Source organism: Salvelinus alpinus, chromosome 24 (assembly GCF_045679555.1).
Source record: "Salvelinus alpinus chromosome 24, SLU_Salpinus.1, whole genome shotgun sequence".
NCBI lineage: Eukaryota > Metazoa > Chordata > Actinopteri > Salmoniformes > Salmonidae > Salvelinus > Salvelinus alpinus.
Genome location: NC_092109.1, coordinates 39002386 through 39020542, shown reverse-complemented (window position 1 = coordinate 39020542; position 18157 = coordinate 39002386). Strand labels below are relative to the sequence as shown.

General features: G+C 40.5%; 1 protein-coding gene across 1 annotated transcript in view; it reads right to left on the bottom strand.

Moving 5' to 3' along the window:
- Positions 1 to 9146: 9146 nt before the first annotated feature.
- The window catches only part of LOC139551897 (NEDD4-binding protein 2-like 1), a 35369-nt gene continuing 26358 nt past the window's right edge, over positions 9147 to 18157 (bottom strand). The window contains exons 3-6 of the mRNA XM_071363235.1: positions 12977 to 13104; positions 11546 to 11634; positions 11378 to 11445; positions 9147 to 11159 (exon numbers count right to left, since the gene is read on the bottom strand). Coding sequence (XP_071219336.1) covers positions 11015 to 11159; positions 11378 to 11445; positions 11546 to 11634; positions 12977 to 13104 — 430 coding nt within the window. The 3' untranslated portion in view covers positions 9147 to 11014. The remainder of the gene's footprint in view (positions 11160 to 11377; positions 11446 to 11545; positions 11635 to 12976; positions 13105 to 18157) is intronic.

The following is an 18157-nucleotide window of genomic DNA, read 5'->3' as shown; positions in this document are numbered from 1 at the left end:
ACACCGGCTTCGAGGGAATTATCCCTTTTATAAAACAGGTTACCAACATATTCAAATAATGGTTGCCATATTTTCATTAAAAACATTATTTAGATTAATTTATTCTTGCTATTTCATCCTTTCACAAGATGTAGTCCTGGAAAATAAGCATATTTTCCATCATTTTGGTCTAACTTGGGCATTAGCTAACAAAGATCCCTTTCTCAGACAGTTTAGATCACTGTGAGGATCCGACATTCTTGGCCAGAGATACTGGGACCAACGGGACAAGAGTAGTTGCTCTAGTGATAGATTTAGGCAGTGGTGTAAAGTACTTAAGTAAAAATACTTGAAAGTACTACTTAAGTAGTTTTTTGGGGGGTATCTGTACTTTATGATTTATATTTTTGACAATTTTTACTTTTACTTCAATACATTCCTAAAAAAACGTACTCAATACATTTTGAATGCTTAGAAAGACAGGAAAATGGTGCAATTCACACACTTATCAAGAGAACATCCCTGCTCATCCCTACTGCCTCTGATCTGGTGGACTCACTAAACACAGAACATCCCTGCTCATCCCTACTGCCTCTGATCTGGTGGACTCACTAAACACATGCTTCGTTTGTAAATTATGTCTGAGTGTTGGAGCGTGCAATTGCATTTACTTTTGATACTTAAGTACATTTAAAACCAAATACTTTTAGACTTTTACTCAAGTAGGATTTTACTGGGTGACTTTCACTTTGACTTGAGTCATTTTCTATTAAAGTATCTTTACTTTTACTCAAGTACGAAAATGTTGTCCTTTTTCCACCACTGGATTTAGGCCATTCACTACCCAGATCATTGTTTCAAAAGATTGAGGGTGGACCTCAAATTACCCAAAAGAGGGCACCATTACCAAAAGAGGGCACCATAATTTGCAAATAAACTCATTAAAAATCCTACAATGTGATTTTTTTTTCTCATTTTGTCTGTCATCGTTGAAGTGTACCTATGATGAACATTACAGGCCTCTCTCATCTTTTTAAGTGGGAGAACTTGCACAATTGGTGGCTGACTAAATACTTTTTTTGCCCCACTGTATATTAACCTGACCTGGATTCACCTGGTCAGTCTATGTCATGGAAAAGAGCAGGTGTTCATAATGTTTTGTACACTCAGTGTACAACGACAACCATGTGTACTGTGGGAATATACACTGAGTGAACAAAACATTAAGGACACCTGCTCTTTCCATGACACAGACTGACCAAGGTGTAAGCTGTGGTCTCTTATTGATGTCACTTGTTAAATCCATTTCAATCAGTGTGGATGAAGGGAAAGAGACAGGTTTAAGAATTTTTAAGCCTTGAGACAATTGAGACATGGATTGTGTATGTGTGCCATTCAGAGGGTGAATGGGCAGGGCAAAAGATTTAGATGCCTTTAAATGGAGTGTGGTAGTAGGTGCCAGGTGCACCGGTTTGTGTCCAGAACTGCAATGCTGCTGGGTTTTTTTTCACACTCAACAGTTTCCCGTGTGTATGAAAAATGGGGGGGTGCAACTCAATATTAGGTAGGTGTTCTTAATGTTTTGTACACTCAGTGTATATTGTACAGTACAGTACAGATTACCTGTGTACTACTGTATGTCTGTCTGACAGGCATATCATGGTACGATCATTTATTTTATTTAACCTTTATTTAACTAAGCAAGTCAGTTAAGAACAAATTCTTACAATGACGGCCTACCAAAAGGCAAAAAGCCTCCTACAGGGACGGGGGCTGGGATTAAATATACATAAAAAAAAATATAGGACAAAATACACATCACGACAAGAGAGACAACACAACACTACATAAAGAGAGACATAAGACAACAACATACAGTGAGATCCAAAATTACTGCCACCCCTGACTGGCAATGCACAAACAATACTTAAAAAATATAAACAATATAATTATAGAGACAAACTCAAAATACCAACATGTGAAAAATACTGTACTTTATTAATGTTTCAATGGAACCCACCAAAATAAATTATTGATTTAATTAAAAATCATTGTCCTCCAAATCAAGGTTTCACAATTAATGACACCCTTAAAGATGATTGTAAATAACATCTACCAAAATTAAACCATGAATTAAATTCCACTTATTTAAGTTTATCTAAGTGTTAAGGAACTATATTGAGCCATTACATCACTTCCTGTTTCACTATGGTATAAAAATGAGGTAACACACATGCAATATCCTTTTGTCATCTAATACCATGAAGAAAACAAAAGAACTGGCAGTTCAAAAGAGACAGATGGTCATAGACCTTCATAAATCTGGTAATGACTACAAGAAGATCCACAAACGATTGAATATACCACTGAGCACTGTCAGGGCAATTATTAAAACATTTAAAAGATATGGAACAGTTGAAAACCTCATGGGTAGAGGACGCAAATGCATTTTGCCCCCCAGGAAAGGGAGGAGGATCGTGAGAGAAGCATCAAAATCCCCAAGAATCACTGTGAAAGAATTGCAGGCCTTGGTGGCATCTTGGGGTAACGAGGTTTAAAAAAGCACCATCAGACGTCACCTCCACATCCACAGGGTCTTTGGAAGGGTTGCCAGAAGAAAGCCCTTTCTGACCCCAAGACACAGACGCAAGCGCTTGGAGTTTGCCAAACGTCATTTAAATTATGATTGGAACAAGGTGCTCTGGTCAGATGAGACAAAAATTGAAAGTTTTGGTCAGATACAGCATCGGCATGTTTGGCGTCGAAACAGAGATGCATACAAGGAGAGGCACCTCATACCCACGGTGAAATATGGTGGTGGGTCAGTGATATTTTGGGGCTGTTATCCTTGCCAGAAGTGGTGGCACTAAGTACTAAATGAGGAGTGCCAATAATTATGAAACCTTGATTTTGGTGAAATGTATTTTGTATTAAATAATTGTATGATTTTGAAATATATTTTTTAAAGTATTGTTTGTGCATTGCCAGTCAGGGGTGCCAGTAATTTTGGAGCCCACTGTAGCATGGCAGCAACACATGACAACACGGTATGGTAGCAACACAACATGACAACAACATGGTAGCAACCCAACATACAGCAGCACAACATGGTAGCAGCACAAAACATGGTACAAACATTATTGGGCACAGACAACAGCACAAAGGGCAAGAAGGTAGAGACAACAATACATCACGCAAAGCAGCCACAACTGTCAGTAAGAGTGTCCATGATTGAGTCTTTGAATGAAGAGATGGAGATAAAACTGTCCCGTTTAAGTGTTTGTTGCAGCTCATTCCAGTCGCTAGCTGCAGCGAACTGAAAAGACGAGCGACACAGGGATGTGTGTGCTTTGGGGACCTTTAACAGAATGTGACTGGCAGAACGGGTGTTGTATGTGGAGGATGAGGGTTGCAGTAGATATCTCAGATAGGAGGGAGTGAGGCCTAAGAGGGTTTTTATAAATAAGCATCAACCAGTGGGTCTTGGAACGGGTATACCGAGATGACCAGTTTACAGAGGAATATAGAGAGCAGTGATGTGTCCTATAAGGAGCATTGGTGGCAAATCTGATGGTAAAGAACATCTAGCCGCTCGAGAGCACCCTTACCTGCCGATCTATAAATGATGTCTCCATAATCTAGCATGGGTAGGATGGTCATTTGAATCAGGGTTAGTTTGGCAGCTGGGGTGAAAGAGGAGCTATTACGATAGAGGAAACCAAGTCTAGCTTTAACTTTAGCCTGCAGCTTTGATATGTGCTGAGAGAAGGACAGTGTACCGTCCAGCCATACTCCCAAGTACTTGTATGAGGTGACTACCTCAAGCTCTAAACCCTCAGAGGTAGTAATCACACCTGTGGGGAGAGGGGCATTCTTCTTCCCAATCCACATGACCTTTGTTTTGGAGGTGTTCAGAACAAGGTTAAGGGCAGAGAAAGCTTGTTGGAAACTAAGAAAGCTTTGTTGGAGAGCGTTTAACACAAAATCCTGACTTAAGGAAGAGTGTTTAGAATACTGATGTTAAGCTTTCGTGTTATAACCTTTCGTTGTGAGAGACAGAGAGCGAGAGAGAGAGAGCGAGAGAGAGAGAGAGAGAGAGAGAGAATGAGAGAGCGAGAGACAGAGAGACAGAGACTGTTGGAGCAATAAATTAATTAATGGCGAAATGGCGCCCTCTTTTGGGCAATTTGAGGTCCACCATCGTCAATCTTTTGAAACAATGATCTGGGTAATGAAGGGCCTAAATCTACCATTAGAGGGTCTACTCTTGTCCCCTTCGTTCCAATATCTCTGCCTAAGAATGTCAGATCCTCACAGGTTAAAGTGCTTATTGTTCAGAAGTGTCTTTCTGAGTAGTCAGCGATCTAATCTGTCTGAGAAAGGGATTTTTGTTAGCTAATGCCCAAGTTAGACCAAAATGATGTACAATATGCTTATTTCGTGTATATGCATGTTGGTTAAAAGACAGGCCATATCTACGTATTTATTTATTTTTTAAAGTAAACCATAAAGTATTGAAGGGAAAGGTGAGCAAACAACAATGGGTTGCTGAACACATACATGGAGAAAACACCTCGTCAACAGATTAAAATGTATTACTGCCAATGCTTACTACTGCAATATTCCACAGAGAGTTTAAATACAAATTGAATCGACTGAATAGAAGGGAAAGCAGAAAATAATTCTATAAACAAAACTTTTCTTCATTTAAACAGTAGCATGTTCTACACTTAAGCAATCAAATCTGGAACCTGAAGAAGCACTTATATTATTTATTGAGCACAAAATGAAAACGCAAGGAGTCATCCAATAGTGAAATGAAGGGTTATCTAAGCAAAAAGGCCAGAGGGGGTGTGGTATATGGCCAATATACCACGTGTAAGAAGCAACGTGGAGTGCCTGGATACAGCCCTTAGCCGTGGTATATTGGCCATATATCACAAACCCCCAATGTGCCTTATTGCTATTATAAACTGGTTGCCAACGTAATTAGAGCAGTAAAAAATGAAAAATGTTTTGTCATACCTGTGGTATACGGTCTGACATACCACGTCTGTCAGCCAATCAGCATTCAGGGCTCGAACCACCCATTTTATGATTAAGCAAGAAGGCTGTGAAGAGCAGTGGGCCAAGGTCCAGTTCTCTGTGACATTTTAGAGATACATTTGCATATACCCACGCACACTCTTATGATGAAGTTCCACTTTCACACACACACACACACACACACACACACACACACACACACACACACACACACACACACACACACACACACACACACACACACACACACACACACACACACACACACACACACACACACACACACACACACACACACACACACACACACACACACACGGAGCACAAAGAATGAATATTGAGAGACAATTGACATTGAAAAAATTGGAAATGGGGAAATGTATAGTGGAAGAAATTAGTAAAAGGTGATTAGAGGAATGCAGTAAATGGTTAACAATGCTAAAATGTTGTTTGCTTTAAGGTACGATGCATATAGACTATGTTCGTTAAGCTTAGAGGAACAAGGCCTTAGGAGCCTGTAGGATGTTGATAATGAAAGGTTATAATGTTGAACTGTTATAATGATGAAATGTTTAAATTGGTGGAAGTTAAATATGTAATGGGAGTGATACATTGAGTTGGAATAAGACTGTAACTGAGTGGGCTATGGAGGAATAATGTTTAATAGTGAATGTTTAAAAGTTAAGGTTAATAATAAGGTACATTAAGGATGTTGTCTTGATCTGGCAATCCCCAAGTTAGAACGGTTAGGGGTGAAGCGGATGGACGTCCTGCTTAGGTGAAAAGTGGAGGCTGAAAAAGCACCCTTTTTTTAAAACGAGGACAGCATTAGATGTTCACCACTAGATGTGTCATTGGGGTAGGTGTTTACCACAAGGAGTTAGCAGAAAGGAAAATGGAGGGTATAAAATAAAATAAATGGTCTATGAGCTTCCTAGAAGAACCTGTCGTCTGCAGGAAGAAGATTTTTGCTGTAACTTTTTAAGCTTAAAATATATTGTGATTTTTATAAATATATGTTGGCCGTATTCCACACCCCCTCGGGCATTTTTGCTTAGATAACCCTTCATTTCACTATTGGATGACTCCTTACATTTACATTTACATTTAAGTCATTTAGCAGACGCTCTTATCCAGAGGGACTTACAAATTGGTGCATTCACCTTATGATATCCAGTGGAACAACCACTTTACAATAGTGCATCTATCTCTTTTAAGGGGGGGGGGGGGGGGGGGGGTTAGAAGGATTACTTTATCCTATCCTAGGTATTCCTTAAAGAGGTGGGGGCCTTGCTTTTTTAATTTTGTGCTCAAGAAAGAATATAAGTGCTTCTGTTGAATGACAGGTTTATCTCCAGATTTGATTGCTTAAACGTAGAACATGCTACTGTTTAAATAAAGAAAAGTTTTGTTTTTAGAATTCTTTTCTGCTTTCTCTTCTAGTCAGTTTCAATATTTGTATTAAAACTGTCTGTGGAATATTGCAGTAATAAGAAGTTGCAGTAAAGTATTTTTATACTTATATTTTTTATTATACTCAGTTAAAAGTAAAATTCTAGGAGGAATCCTTAAGGTTACCTCATTGATAGAGGTTTAGTATAAATGAGCTGTTTTAGACGCCGTCTGAGGGACTGACCATCCTGAGGGCGGAGCCCAAAAAACAGTTTATAGAGTTGCAGAAGATAAGAAACAGAAGATAAGTTAGAAGATAAGAAACAGAAAATAAGTTAGAAGATAAGAAACAGAAGATAATTTAGAAGATAAGTTTTTCTTGTTATTAAATATTGTGCTTCTCGTAAAATTGTAACAGACAAAAAACATTTTATTGTCACACGCCAACAGGGGTTTAGTTAAGGGCACTGAAGGTGGTCTATCAATTTACTCTACAGTCAATTTTTGCTCATCATTTGATTTTTTGATATAGATTTGTGATTGATTGATTTGTGATTTTTTTTAATGCCTGTTTCGGGAATTTTTTATAAACTCGCTTTATTGTTCTGAAACCCAGTGTCATCAAAGAGGCATACAAGTTTTAACCTGGGTCTCGGAAATAGGTTTGATTAAATGAGGATCTCTGGCAAATTTTCTTGGTTAGTTTTCTTCCATAGGGAACCCGAGTAGCTGGTATAAAGGAACCTAACCTGAGACCAAACTATAGTTACTGAGTGCATTGGTAAGAGTCGTAGGGAGAGGTGTCTCTGGGCTAAAGCCAACCCAGAGGAAGGCGACCCGCTCATGGTGTGGTTGAGGTTGAAACTCTGGCCCGTTCGATCCTGAGAAGGCGCCGGGTTTATAAGGTTCAGGGTGAGGGAGCGTAGGCACACGACTTCAGGGATAGCCCACTTTACTGTAAGGCCCTTACTGTTGAGTCTGAGGTACAGTCCCTAGCTGTAGACGAGCTCAGTGGTAAGGCAGAGCGGCATCTATCAGACCTGTAGGGGTTAATGAGGACTGATAACTGACCTGCTATTGGGTATTGGGAATTGTAATCCTGCAGAGGTGGTATTTTAGCTTTGACAAGGCCCGGGGGGGTGTGGTATATGGCCAATATACCACGGCTAAGGGTTGTATCCAGGCACTCAGCGTTGCGTCTTGCGTAACAGCTCTTAGCCGTGGTATATTGGCCATATACCACACCCCCTCGCGCCTTTTTGCTTAAATAACCCTTCATTTCACTATTGGATGACTCCTTGCCTTTTAATTTTGTGCTCGAGAAAGAATATAAGTGCATTGTATACCACAGGTTTATTTGTACTGTTCTAATTACGTTGATAACCAGTTTATAAGAGCAATAAGACACAAGGGGTGTGGTATATGGCCAATATACCACGGCCAAGGGCTGTTAAGCTCGACGCAACGCGGAGTGCCTGGATACAGCTCTTAGCCGTGGTATATTATCCATATAGCACAAACCACTGAGGTGCCTTATTGCTATTATAAACTGGTTACCAACGTAATTAGAGCAGTACAAATAAACCTGTGGAATACAACGAAATATACCACGGCTTTCAGCCAATCAGCTTTCAGCCAATCAGCTTTCAGGACTTGATCCACCTAGTTTATAAAACCATATAGTCTATATGTTTCATACTGTATGTATGTTTAATATCCTTGTGGGTTACAAGTTAGAGGTATGCTCAAGGCCTATGTTAGAGGTATGGTAAAAGGCCTATGTTAGTTATGGTAAATATTCTAAACTTGGATTCAAGTCTTTGTCAAATTGTTCTCAACTATCTTCATACCAACTATCTTAATAGCTACTATCTTCACACCGACTGTCTTCATATACTCTTAGAAAAAAGGCTTCCAAAAGGGTTCTTCAACTATCCCCATAGGAAAACCCTTTTAGGTTCCAGATAGAACCCTTTCGAGTTCCAAATAGAACACTTTGTGGGGTTCCTGCAGAGGAGGAGAAGAAGAATACGGAAAAAAAGAAGAAGAAGTGGAAGAAGAAAAAGAAGAAGAAAGACTGCTTCTCTACCCGACTGTGCTCGGCCCTCTCCAGGTGAAGAAGAGGAAGTAGAGGAAAAGGAGCAGCCAGTGAACCAGCCACACCATATGCAGAGACATTCATATTCACAAATTAGCATAAAAAAATAATTTAAAAAACTTAGGACTCTGATTATGTTTAAATGTAGAATATTTGCAATCGCTTTAAATCATGTAATAATTGGGACAAAAACAGACAATTTGGGCCTCCCGAGTAGTGCAGGGGTCTAAGGACAGGAGTCTGAGGCATTACTACAGACCCAAGTTTGATCCCGGGCTGTATCACAACCAGCCGTGATCGGGAGTCCCATTGGGCGGGTCACAATTGGCCCAGCGTCGTCCTGGTTAGGGGAGGGTTTGGCCAGGGGGGCTTTACTTAGCTCATTGCACTCTAGCGACTCCTTGTGGTGGGCCGGGCGCCTACAGGCTGACCTTGGTCGTCAGTTGAACAGTGTTTCTTCTGACACATTGGTGTGGCTGGCTTCCGGGTTAAGCGGGCGGGGGTTAAGAAGTGCGGTTTGGCGGGTCATGTTATGGAGGACGCATGACTCGACCTTCGCCTCCCAAGCCCATTGGGGACTTGCAGCGATGAGACAAGATCGAAAAAAGGGGTAAATAAAACACACAAAAACTTTTTTTTACAAGGGTTTTCATTTAATTGAACAACATCTGCACAAAGCAACGGGTAGAAAAGCACATGTAAAACAGCTACTAACTCTATACTACCTTACTTGTAAAGCAATATTCTCAAGACAGATTCAATACAAATATTTATGTCATGTAAACATGGATAGAAGGGAGCAGAAAAGAGGTGTGTATTTGTATATTATGTGTCTGAAATATTCCAAAGAAAATTAAACTTTTGTTTTAAAAAAGCTTGGCACTGCAATCCAATCTGGAACGGAAACATTTCCTACAACAGAAGCATTTCTCGCTTAACCACAAAAACAGAAAGTGTTAACAGTTAAGAACCATCTGAGTGTTAACAGTTAAGAACCATCAGTGTGTTAACAGGTAAGAACCATCAGTGTGTTAACAGTTAAGAACCATCAGTGTGTTAACTGTTAAGAACCATCTGAGTGTTAACAGTTAAGAACCATCTGTGTGTTAACAGTTAAGAACCATCTGTGTGTTAACAGTTAAGAACCATCAGTGTGTTAACAGGTAAGAACCATCAGTGTGTTAACAGTTAAGAACCATCTGTGTGTTAACAGTTAAGAACCATCAGTGTGTTAACTGTTAAGAACCATCTGAGTGTTAACAGTTAAGAACCATCTGAGTGTTAACAGTTAATAAGAACCATCTGTGTGTTAACAGTTAATAAGAACCATCTGAGTGTTAACAGTTAAGAACCATATGTGTGTTAACAGTTAAGAACCATCTGTGTGTTAACAGTTCAGAACCATCAGTGTGTTAGCTGTTAAGAACCATCAGTGTGTTAACAGTTAAGAACCATCTGTGTGTTAACAGTTAAGAACCATCTGTGTGTTAACAGTTAAGAACCATCTGTGTGTTAACAGTTAAGAACCATCTGTGTGTTAACAGTTAAGAACCATCTGAGTGTTAACAGTTAAGAACCATCTGAGTGTTAACAGTTAAGAACCATCTGTGTGTTAACAGTTAAGAACCATCTGAGTGTTAACAGTTAAGAACCATCTGAGTGTTAACAGTTAAGAACCATCTGAGTGTTAACAGTTAAGAACCATCTGTGTGTTAACAGTTAAGAACCATCTGTGTGTTAACAGTTAGGAACCATCTGTGTGTTAACAGTTAAGAACCATCTGTGTGTTAACAGTTAAAGGAAAACTCTACCCAAATGTTTTATTTTGGTATTTGTTTCATTAGTAAATTGTTGACATAGTACCAAAATGTTTTGCAAGTCAGCAATCAAGTTTTCAAGATATTTAACTTTCAAAATAGAATAATCATCCCCGTATGAAGCATTTTACATTATATGATGCATCATACAGGGATGATTTCTGTTTTTCTGTAAACGTAGACATGGATTCAATACATATCATGAAAGGTCAGAGCTATAGCGCAATTGAAATTTAAAGGCAATGTTCCCATGTTCGAGGAGACTGGCAAAAGCTTCATGTGTCTATAGCACCGAACTTCTGCGATACGGATTGAATCGAGCCCTTAAAGGAAAATGTGAACGAAACTTCCCATCTCAGGGTCCTTCATGTTCTGACATGAGGAATATATTCTATCCAACCTGGAGAAACACCTCGTTGACAATTCAGACAGCACCATTTAGGCGACATTACCAAAGTACCAGGGTACTATAAGGGAACTAGGGTGTGAGGTCAGACCCCTCGTGGTCTCCTGAGTTGTATCATCTCATCACAGGTATAGTCACCACACACACACACACACACACACACACACACACACACACACACACACACACACACACACACACACACACACACACACACACACACACACACACACACACACACACACACAACACAACAACATTGTATTGGTCTCCAGATCACCAGTGGTTCTGCAGTCTCTCTGGGCTTGGCATCCACCACCCTCTGGACTTGTAGTCATAGATGACATCCCATATTTTCTTTACGGGCTCATAACCTTCGTTCATCCTCTCTAACACCTCCATGGGGATCTGAGGACACCAACTGAGAGGAAGGCATACAACTTGTCAACCACTATGCATATGTGTGTGTCATTTGTGTGTGTGTGTGTGTGTGTGTGTGTGTGTGTGTGTGTGTGTGTGTGTGTGTGTGTGTGTGTGTGTGTGTGTGTGTGTGTGTGTGTGTGTGTGTGTGTGTGTGGCATCTGTACATGTCAGATGATACAAGCACAACTGTGCTTTGGTATCTCTTCTCATCAATACCTGTTGAGAATCTCTAACGGAATGACAGGGAGGTCCTCAAACTCGATCCAGTAGCCACGGCGAAACGCCTGAAAGAGACAAACACAGTATTGTCATAACAACACGTCCACACACACACACACATACATTCACACACATACACACACACAGGCTAGAAGTAGTCCTTACCATTCGGACATAAGGCCACATCTCCCATTTATACATATTGGTGTTGTCAATCACGATCGGATGGACTTTTCCTCTGATGGCTTGAAGAACTGCAAGGAGCAATTCATTAACATAACCCTTGAATCAGCCTTAATAATAGATCAACCAATCAATTAATCCATCACACAATTAATGGTCAAATTCACTAATTAATCAATCAACCAATCAATTAATCCATCACACAATTAATGATCAAATCCACAAATGAATCAATCAACCAATCAATTAATCCATCACACAATGAATGGTCAAATTCACGAATTAATCAATCAACCAATCAATTAATCCATCACACAATTAATGATCAAATTCACTAATTAAACAATCAACCAATCAATTGTTCAATCATACCATTAATAAAACATGAAGAGTTTAATTCCAAAACGCTATATATCCATTTTCAAAAATGATAGTAAATTAGATTTTTTTGTGTTAATAACTTATGAAAGAGATTGGCGTGTTTTTCCCCTCATCTAGTCATGGCATGGGGGTTTTAAAAGACTTGTCTAGTTAAAGAAAGGTTAAATATAAGTTTGTTTTTAAATGACAGACATGTATTAGTTTGAAACCTACCACTAGATGGCGACATTTCAGGGACAAACAATCACTATAGAATAAGGCTAGATTTATGATGAGTTGAATTTATTCACTAAGAAAAAAAGGTGCTAACTAGAACCATACAGGGTCCTTTGGTTTGTCCCCGTAGAGGGTAGAACCCTCTGCAGAGGGTTCTATCTAGAACTCTCTATGTAGGGTTCTTCAAAGAATCCCTTGTACAGTATATGGTTCTACATAGAACCCTCTATGAAACTGTATGTTATTTACATTTCTGTGTAGCATAAAATTAATCAACCAATCAATGTACATGCAAAAACACAGCTATTACAGTTAAACAAACAATTGTGAAAATCTCCCTTCAATAGAGCATGCTGGGAAATATTATATATGGTTGTATGTAGAACCCTTCTTGCCTTCCAAAGAATCATTAAAGAAACCTTTCTTTCAAAAACAGTTCTTATGATGTTAAAGGTTCTAGGTAGAACCCTTTGCCTTACTAAGAACCATTATCTTCCAAAAAGTGTTCTTCTGATCAGAACAGTTCTTCGTAGAACCTTAAAAAAAACTTTTGGAAGCCTTTTTTCTAAGAGTGTATGTTAAATATACAGCAAACGAACATTCAATTCCAACTATACAATAGATACATAGTGTTTGGAACCAAACCAATTGTAATACACATCTAACATTTATGAATAAAACTAATCTGAGGACATTAATATTTGACATTTCTGATGAAAAATCACAATGTGAGAAATTGGTGGATAAATTAATAGATCAATAAATGAATTAATAAATGAATCGATAAACATATTAACCAATCAACCCTATAACTACCTCTGTTACGGTTCCATTCATGAGCTTCTTGCAGGTATTTCTTGTGGAACCCAACCATCTTCCCATTCACCCTGAAGTAGTCGTCTGTGCTGAAGGCTTCTCCAGACCCATACTCCTCCAAGATTTTACTGTAGACACACACACTCACACTCAACATCTACTCAAACAGAACACATACACAGCTTGTATAGAGAAGTGTGTGTGTGGGGGGGGGGGTATAGCTACCCTTCTCTTCCAGGGGCACAGGGTTGATAAGACCCAGCTCTGTCTACAGCAACGTCTCCTAACTCTGTCCTGGGGACCCCAAATGGATGCACGTTTTTTTGGGGGGGGATTGATTTAAATAATCCACTAATCATGAAGCGTTGATCATTTGAATCAGCTGTGTAGTGTTAGGGGGAAAAAACAGAACGTGTACCCATTGGGGTCCTGAGGACCGAGTTTGGGAAACACTGAGCTAGAGGGTCAGGAGAACTGAGTCTAAACCTACTCTTCTGTTGTTAACTGAACTACAATACCTCTTCTGAAGGAAAGCCATAACACTTCCCCAGGGATGGAAGAGTCTAGTGACTAGAAACACCTTGCCAATAGAAAGGTTAGGTTTTTGTTCTTAACAGTTTGAATGTCTATATGGATTGTAATTAGGGTTGAATATTTTCCCGGGGTATTTTACAAATGTTCCATACCGAGAATAATTCACTTTTCACCCGGTAACCCGGTTTTCCCGCCAAAACTGGAAGTGTCATTCAAAAGCATTATAAAGCGTGTAAATCGGCCTACTGTATATTTCTGGATTTGATTAGAGATTTGTCTGAAAATTCAAACCTGATGCTACCTGACTCTGATGAGCCTACATTAAATGCATATAATGAGCCCTACATTAAATGCATATAATGAGCCATATATTAAATACATTTATTGAGCCCTACATTAAACACATATAATGAGCCCTATATTAAATGCATATAATGAGCCCTACATTAAATACATATAATGAGCCATATATTAAATACATTTAATGAGCCCTACATTAAATACATTTTATTAGCCCTACATTAAACACATATAATGAGCCCTACATTAAATACATATAATGAGCCATATATTAAATACATTTATTGAGCCCTACATTAAACACATATAATGAGCCCTATATTAAATACATTTATTGAGCCCTACATTAAACACATATAATGAGCCCTATATTAAATACATATAATGAGCCCTACATTAAATACATATAATGAGCCATATATTAAATACATTTAATGAGCCCTACATTAAATACATTTTATTAGCCCTACATTAAACACATATAATGAGCCCTATATTAAACACATATAATGAGCCCTACATTAAATACATTTAATGAGCCATATATTAAATACATTTAATGAGCCCTACATTAAATACATTTAATGAGCCCTACATTAAACACATATAATGAGCCCTACATTAAATACATTTTATGAGCCCTACATTAAATACATATAATGAGCCCTACATTAAATACATTATCCAACAGGCTACATACATGATATAGGCTACTGCACATTACGCATGACAGAAAAACAGAAAAGCCCATAGATGTAGCTAGCAAAATGCTCCCCTGGGTAAATAAATGAAACTAGCTCCAGTATGCTAATCTTTTTGACTGTGAACTATATTACTGTACCGTATTGTATTATACTGTATTTAAGCAATAAGGCACGAGGGGATGTGGTATATGGCCAATATACCACTGCCAAGGGCTGTTCTTAGTCAAGACGCAACGCTGAGTGCCTGGACACAGCCCTTAACCGTGGTATATTGGCCATATACCACAAACCTCCAAGGTGCATTATTGCTATTATAAACTGGTTACCAACATAATTAGATCACTAAAAGTAAATGTTTTGTCATACCCGTGGTATACAGTCTGATATCCAGGCTGTATCACATCAGGCCGTGATTGAGAGTCCCATAGGGCGGCGCACAATTGGTCCAGCATCGTCCAGGTTTGGCCGGGGTAGGCCGTCATTGTAAATAAGAATTTGTTCTTAACTGACTTGCCTAGTTAAATAAAGGTTCAATAAAAATATATATATACCACGGCTGTCAGCCAATCAGCATTCAGGGCTTGAACCACCCAGTTTATAATGCTGTATATAGACTGGAATTACACACATCGTTCAAACCATGATAAAGCAGGGAGAGAACATAAATAACAGCTATCGCCTGGAGAGAAGGAGAGAGGCCAGCAGAGAAGGAGAGAGGCCAGGAGAGAAGGAGAGAGGCCAGGAGAGAAGGAGAGAGGCCAGGAGAGAAGGAGAGATGCCAGCAGAGAAGGAGAGAGGCCAGGAGAGAAGGAGAGAGGCCAGGAGAGAAGGAGAGAGGCCAGGAGAGAGGCCAGGAGAGAAGGAGAGAGGCCAGGAGAGAGGCCAGGAGAGAAGGAGAGAGGCCAGCAGAGAAGGAGAGAGGCCAGGAGAGAAGGAGAGAGGCCAGGAGAGAAGGAGAGAGGCCAGCAGAGAAGGAGAGAGGCCAGCAGAGAAGGTGAGAGGCCAGGAGAGAAGGAGAGAGGCCAGGAGAGAAGGAGAGAGGCCAGGAGAGAAGGAGAGAGGCCAGCAGAGAAGGAGAGAGGCCAGGAGAGAAGGAGAGAGGCCAGGAGAGAAGGAGAGAGGCCAGCGGAGAAGGAGAGAGGCCAGGAGAGAAGGAGAGAGGCCAGGAGAGAAGGAGAGAGGCCAGCGGAGAAGGAGAGAGGCCAGGAGAGAAGGAGAGAGGCCAGGAGAGAAGGAGAGAGGCCAGGAGAGAAGGTGAGAGGCCAGGAGAGAAGGAGAGAGGCCAGGAGAGAAGGAGAGAGGCCAGCGGAGAAGGAGAGAGGCCAGGAGAGAAGGAGAGAGGCCAGGAGAGAAGGAGAGAGGCCAGGAGAGAAGGAGAGAGGCCAGGAGAGAGAGGCCAGCGGAGAAGGAGAGAGGCCAGGAGAGAAGGAGAGAGGCCAGGAGAGAAGGAGAGAGGCCAGGAGAGAAGGAGAGAGGCCAGCGGAGCACAGGTGCGTGTGTAATGCGCAAGAGACAGAGGCTGTATATTAGAAGCTTATTATGCATAACCAATATATAAGCCTATGGGCCTCCAGTGGTCTAAGGCACAGTGTCCTCTGAAACACAACCCAGACAAGCTGCACTGCTTCTTGACACAATGCCCGCTTAACCCAGAAGCCAATGTGTCGGAGGAAACACGGTACACCTGGCGACCGTGTCAGTGTTCATGCTGCCGGCCTGCAACAGGAATCGCTAGAGCGCGATGGGACATGGAAAGAGCGCGGACGACGCTGGGCCAATTGTGTGCCGCCACATGGGTCTCCCAGTCATGGCCAGCTGTGACCCAGTCTGGGATCGAACCCAGGTCTGTAGTGACGCCTCAAGGCTGTGCGTAAATTTACACACAGTCTCAAGCAAACGTTCATATTGATAAATCTCACAGGTTGCGTAGAAATGAACCCACGCATGGTTTACGCACAGATTTGTGCCTAGGCAGGATTATTAAATGAGGCCTCCTGTACAGTCCCCCCAGGGACCAGTTTTCTTCATGTGGAACTGACAGCGTTTTAGCAACATTAAATCGTATTCAAATCTGTTCATATACAACCCTAGGAAGAATATATATATTTTAATTTTGACAAGCAAGCACTTGTTTTCATAAATTCTTAGTATGTTTGGGACTTACATAGAGTAAAGGCATTTCTGAAAATTCTATAGCAATATAGAGTGGGAAAGCGGCCATGCATTTGGACAATTAATAGACACTGCAGTAAATAAAACCCAATAAAAACAACTATCTCATCCAGGACCAGAGTCTATGCAGACCGGTGCACCATAGCCAATCAGAGCTACAGTAGGCCTTTATGCAAATAAGCCATTTGCCATAACAGGTCTGTCATCATTCACTTTGAACTGGACTGTGTTTACAGGCAGTTGGGCCTGCCATCATTCACTTTGAACTGGACTGTGTTTACAGGCAGTTGGGCCTGCCATCATTCACTTTGAACTGGACTGTGTTTACAGGCAGTTGGGCCTGCCATCATTAGCTAATATGGTGACAATGATGCAGGCCGTGTGCAGTGGTTATGATATGGTTTTGCTTTTAAAGGTTTTTTCACTTGGGTCACATACAGCTGATGTGTTGTGAATTGAAGTCCACAAATGAAGGGAAAAGGTGAGAGGAGGAGAGCGCATAGGTACGAGAAGAAATACAACGTGGCTGCTACAAAAGTAAACTGTGTTTACCCGTGATCAGTGGTGTATTCATTCCGCCGATTCTGTTGAAAAAGACGTTTCTTCAACGAAACGGGGATAAACATGCCTGCGTTTGTTCAATAGAAACTCTCGTTTGCAACTGTTGGACCAATGATTACACCCTAGATCAGCTAGATGCAGGCAAGAGTGTGCAAGGCGGTATTGAATGTGTCACTGTCTGTCCATGTGTCACTGTCTTGTCACCTCAAAATGTTCTCTCCACCTGTGTGGACCCATGCTGTAGACTTTGATTGATAGGTGGCTATAGGGAAATTTAGAGTATCATGTAGTAGCCTAAACCTGTTGATATTACATTTACCTGGGTGAATGGAATATGAATGACAGTCATCCAATATGCTGTAATAGAAATAAGGCCAATGCTCATGAAAAACAAAAAAGTCCTCCCTCGTCATAAACGTCACCGACCGCCACTGCCTCACTCTGACCATTTGACTTGCCCTAGCAGAGCTGGTGAGGCTGTTTATGTTATCTAGAGCGTCAGCCTGAAGGGAGGACCTGATAATCAGAGAGAAGTACATGGGAGGGGCTTGAAGTCATCTTATGCACTTGTCTGATAACGTTCGGTTAAAAACACTGTCTGCGGGGAGGAATGCTGCCTCTCACAGTCATCCATAACCTTCATTACATAACATCGCTCTTATCCAGAGCGACTTACCGGAGCAAGTAGGGTTAAGTGCCTTGCTCAAGGGCACATCGACTGTTTTTTCACCTTTTGTGTCATTTTATTTATTAGTCTTTTTAACAGAGCCTTATGGCTGTTTTTACAATTCTGATCTTATGGTCTTTTGACCAATTACATCAGATATTTGGCCAATAATAGGGCAAAAGCTCAGAATTGGGCTGCACAGGATATCTATATAATCTAGGGTTGAATGGTGTTTCCAGAGAT